We start from the raw sequence: 5,094 nt of genomic DNA, 5'->3' as shown, positions 1-5,094 counted from the left end.
TTAACAAATTCCGTTAATTTCTGCTTATCTGGAAATGTCCTAATTTCACCATCATATTTGAGGGACAATTTTGCTGGGTATATAATTCTTGGTTGGAAATTTTTCTCTTTCAGGGTTTTAGATATACCATCTCATTGTCTTCTTGCCTACATGATTTCTGGTGAGAAATCTGAGCGTAGTCTTATTGGTTGCCCCTTTCAGGTAACTTTTTGTTTTTCTCATGCTGCTTTCAGGATTCTTTCTTTGTCTTTGATTTTGGTGAGTTTGATGATGATATGTCTTGGTGATTTTCTTTTAGGGTCTCTCCAGTTTGAGGTTGGTTGGACTTCTTAAATGGATATATTCTCATCTTTCATCATATCAGGAAAATTCTCTTCCAACAAATCTTTGACAATTTTCTCTGTGGTTTTATTTTGTCTCTTCCTGTTCTGGCATTCCAATTACATGCAGGTTATTCCTTCTGAGGGTTTCCCACATGAACCTTAGGCTTTGTCCATTTTTTTTTGATCTTTTTTCTGATTGATCCCTTTCCAAAGAAGTATTGAGGTATTTGCCTTCAGTCTCCCTAATTCTGTCTTCCATTGATTCAATTCTACTCCTTTGCCTATTCAATGTGTTATCAGTTTCTGAAAATTTAGTATTAATTTTCTGGATTTCTATGTGTAAATTTTGTATCATTTCTAGTTTTTCATTTTATTCTTGAATTGTCTTTCAAAATTGTTCTAGGTATTCTCTGTGTTTTCTTCAATATTGTCAGTGTTTTCCTTGATCTGCCTCTCAATTTGTTGAAGATACCTACATATAATTCTTTTGAATTCCATATCAGGAAGTTCTAATGCTGCGTCTTCCTTAGGGATGTGTTTTGGGTCTGTATCCTGGTCCCTTGTTTCTCCTGCTTTTCTTGCTTCTTTGTGTGCACTGTGATGCTCTGTTGTCTCCAAGGCATTGTGGCGTTTTTGTCACAATATTTAATTGGCGATTGTATGTTGGAGTGACTTGCCCACAATTGTTATTTTCTTTGTATGTTATTTATGTAAGCAGGGTACTGTACTGTGCTCCTCTATTCACTAGTTGGCAGCACTTATACACTTATCGCCTGTCTCCTTTTCCATTGTCAGCCTCCCGTATGTCCCTGGTGTCCTTGGCAAACAGAGCCTATTCTTAGGCCCCTGAAATCTGAATGAGAATGCTGTCACTTTAAAATCCAAAATGGACACCATTTGTAAAGATTCAAAATGGCTGCACCCTCAGTCACTTTAAATATTCAAAATGACCACAGCTTGTAAATATTCAAAGTGGATGCACCCTCTGGACAGTGGAAAGTCCACATCTCAGGTTGTCTCTCTCCTTGCTGTTTCTCTTCCTAGTCAAAGGCCACTAGTGCAGTTGTCCCTGCAGCCGTTGGCAACCAGGGCTGATCTTTAGGTCAATTCTCAGGTCCTAACACCAGTTGGGGGAGCTCTGGTAGCATAGTGCCTAAGGCACTTGACTGCTAACTAGAAAGCTGGTGGTTCAAACCCACCAGCAACTCCTCAGAAGGAAGATGGGGCAATCTACTTCTGTAGTGATACTGCCTCGGAAACCCAAGGAGGGGTCACCATGAGTCAGGTCTGACTCGACAGCACATAACAATAGCAACAACAACACGACTTAGAAATATTCAGGCTGTTGGTCTCATCAGAGTAGCTGACAGTACACTACTCTGATTGTCTGTGTACTCGCTGTTTTCATTCAGGTTTTTCCACTAGTTGGTGCATAATCCACTTCTGTATAGTTCCTTTCAAAGCTCAGGGCTCCAGGATTATCTTCTGTATCTCTGTCAATTGGTTTCTCTTTTCTTTGTTGAATAGGGTCTGTGTAGCTTATCTGCCTATCCCTCCATCTTACCTGACTCTCTTCATAGACTTTTAATGACTGACTTTTTGGAAGTAGATTGTGAGATCTTTCTTCCAAGGCACCTCTGGGTGGATTCAAACTGTGGATCTATTAGATAGCAGCTGGGCAAGTTAACTGTTTGCACCAATAAGGGACTCCATATATACTCAGCTTTGTTTTCCTCTGATGCTGAGAGATTATATTGCAATTGGTGGTCACTACTGTGAGAGATCTGTACTTCTATGATTATTCTTCATTGTCAAGCAGATTCAGAGAAAGGTGTGGACTAGCGAGCACTTTCCTTTACAGTTTGGGTCAGTGGCCCTTGAGAGACTGAGTGACTTGACTGAAGTCATATTGCCAGTATATGTCTTACAACTAGAATTAGGACCAGAACACAGGTGTTCAGGTTCTTAAACCAAAGCTCTTGTCTTTGGTTTTCTTATGGTAGTTTTGCAGTGGTTTGAATCACAAACATTATTTAAAACAGAATGTGTTGAACACAAGAGCAGAACTAGAAAGCGTTTGTTGATTTTGTCTAGGGCTGTGATTTGGCAAGACTCACTTATTTAGGGATCTGAAGGAATGTGGAATGAAGAGCATGCAGAATTGAAATGGCATAGCCTGAGATCATTGTTGGGTGGGAAGAGTTGAATGACCGGAGGTAGAAGGGAGTGAAGAACACATTGAAATAGTGAAGAAGGTGAGGTAAAGTGGTAGCCTTATAAGGATTAAAAGCTTGGTTGAGTTTATGGCCTTGACAATTGGTTGTTGATAGAGAACGAAGAAAAAGACTATAGGTTACTGGATGGATGGTGCTTTGGGACCTTGAAGTATCTCAGAAGGGGAAGGAGAGAGGAAGGCATATGCAGTATGTGTCAGAATTTTCAGGAAATGTGGACTAATGAAAAATCCCTAGGAAACAGTAGTGTTAAGTAGACTTGAAGATGATGTTTATAGAATTAGATAGGTATATGTATAATTGTAATTTCAAAATTCTAATTTTCTCTCTTCTCCTCCAGGGAAAACTGAGGCTGCTATTAAAAACTTCAGTCCCTACTACAGTCGCCAGTACTCTGTGGCTTTCTGTAATCATGTACGAAGTGAAGTAGAACAGCAAAGAGATTTACGATCACAATTTTTGAAGATCAAGGTAACCCAAAGACATTTGGTATACATATTTCTCTCACTGAGGAAAGCTTTATAACTCATAATATTTATGAAATAAACAATAATTTGAGTTGTAGCTTTCAAAAAACCTGCTCTGAAATAATTTCATACTCATAAACCTCTACTGGCCTGGAAATTAGAACGTAAGATTTCTTGTTGATGTGTAATCCATATAAAAAGAAAACTATCATGATTCCAATTTTATAATGTGTTTTCTCCACATTGATGTTTTAATGCTGGGAAATTTAGCTGCTGTAGTGAAGTTTAGAGGAAAAATGGTCATAATTTTAGTGCTTTGTACTAGGGCCATTTTCATTTGATCAAATATGATTTTATCTTCTAATCCCCTAAATTCATTCTTTCTCCTTTGCTCCATTATAATTGTTGTCCATGACATCAACAGGTATTTATTGAGAATCTACTATTTGCCAGACCTTATTCTAAGGACAATGAGTCCCGCTGTTACAGTGGTTAAGTGCTCTACTGCTAATCAAAATGTTGGTGGTTTGAACCCACCAAGTGCTCCAAACCCAACAACTGCTCCACAAAAGAAAGATGAGGCAGTCTGTTTCTGTTCCTTACATTCAAATGTGGGGGACAGAGAACAAACAAATATATATATATATATATATATATATATATATATATATATATATATATATATAAAATGCAATATCAGGTAATACTACAAAAATAATAAAAGTGGTCAGGGAATCCTTGTCTGTGGAGATAATATTTGAGCAGAAAGTGGAGTGAGGTAAGGATAAGGAAGTAGGCTATGTGAGTAGTATGGGAAGAGTGTTCTACGCAGATGGATAGCAGGGTGCAAAGACCCTGCAGCAGTAATGTAGGCATAACTAAAAGCTAGTTTGCTGAAGGCAGTGTGAGTAAGAGAATGGTATGAAATGATTGCAGAGAGGTAGGTAGTGGCCACATCATGTGGGACTTATAAGCTATGACAGATGCTTGAACTTTGTTTTCAGTGTGATGGAAGTAGTCATTAGAGAGTATTGAGTACAGAGTGACATAATTGTAAATGACCTTTCTGATCTTTCTGTGGAGAGTAGACTGTAGGTAGGGGCAAGAGAAGAAACAGGAGACTAGAGTAGAGAATATGGTAGCAGTCCAAGTGAGAGATGATGGTACCTTGGACTAGGGTGATGCTAATCACGGGGGTGTGGGACTCTGTCCAAGTCAGGCTATATTTGGAGTAACAGATCTTGCTGATGGATGGGGTGAGAGATAATAGAAGGGGAGAAAAATCAATGATGACTTCTCTATTGTTAGCCTGAGGAAATATGTGGGTGGAGTTGCCTTTTACTCAGAAGGAGGAGTTAGGGATGGATGGGAATCATGAGTTCACTTTTGGATATGTTACATTTTAGATGCTTGTTCTTGACATACACCATGACAATATGGAACAGGCAGCCAATTGGTCTGAAACTCAGTACAGAGGTTAAGGCTAGAGATAGAAAATTGGGAGTTGGCAGCGTTTAAAGGCATGGGACACAACAGAGTCTAAATAGAAAAAAGAAGTTCCATGAACAAGGCCTAGCCCCTCTAACATTTGGAGATCAGAAAGAGAAGTATCTAGTAAGATAGACTAAGAAGAAATATCTTGTAGAGTAGGAAAACAACAACAACAGTAAAGTGAAAGGTGTCCAAAAGCAAATAAAGAGGTGTTTCAAGAAGGAGGGAGTGATCAATGAGTCATATACCACAGAGAGGTTGAGTAAATTAACCAATAGGTTTAGCACCTTGAGCATATATGGATAACTGATTGTTATTCCTATTTAAAAAAGTCATTCTCAAAATGTGGGGAGCCTGTTAAAAATGCAAGCCCTGGGCCTTATCGCCGTAGATTCAGAGATAGTAAATCTTGGCTGGGGCACATTTTTGACAAGTGTACCAGCTGATTTTAGTGACCCAGATTTAAGAAATGCTCCACATGTGAACTATAAATTTTGGTTTTACCATGAGGTTTCATCCTCATTTAAATAGAAATGTGAAGTCCTGCTTTACTTTTTAACAAGGAAAAAAAAAAAAAAA

The 5,094-nt window shown here is 38.5% G+C and overlaps 1 protein-coding gene across 1 annotated transcript in view; it reads left to right on the top strand.

The window, feature by feature from the left end:
- Positions 1-5,094, top strand: part of NIBAN1 (niban apoptosis regulator 1) — a 155,784-nt gene that overhangs the window by 5,359 nt on the left and 145,331 nt on the right. Inside the window, exon 2 of the mRNA XM_007937680.2 lies at positions 2,898-3,028. Within this exon, the coding sequence (XP_007935871.2) occupies positions 2,898-3,028 (131 nt within the window). The remainder of the gene's footprint in view (positions 1-2,897; positions 3,029-5,094) is intronic.

The sequence above is a fragment of the Orycteropus afer genome, unplaced genomic scaffold (genome assembly GCF_000298275.1).
Source record: "Orycteropus afer afer isolate SDZICR_OR568_19922 unplaced genomic scaffold, OryAfe1.0 scaffold00043, whole genome shotgun sequence".
Lineage (NCBI taxonomy): Eukaryota > Metazoa > Chordata > Mammalia > Tubulidentata > Orycteropodidae > Orycteropus > Orycteropus afer.
The sequence above is the reverse complement of the archived record's forward strand: the minus strand, read 5'-3'. Positions and strand labels throughout refer to the sequence as shown.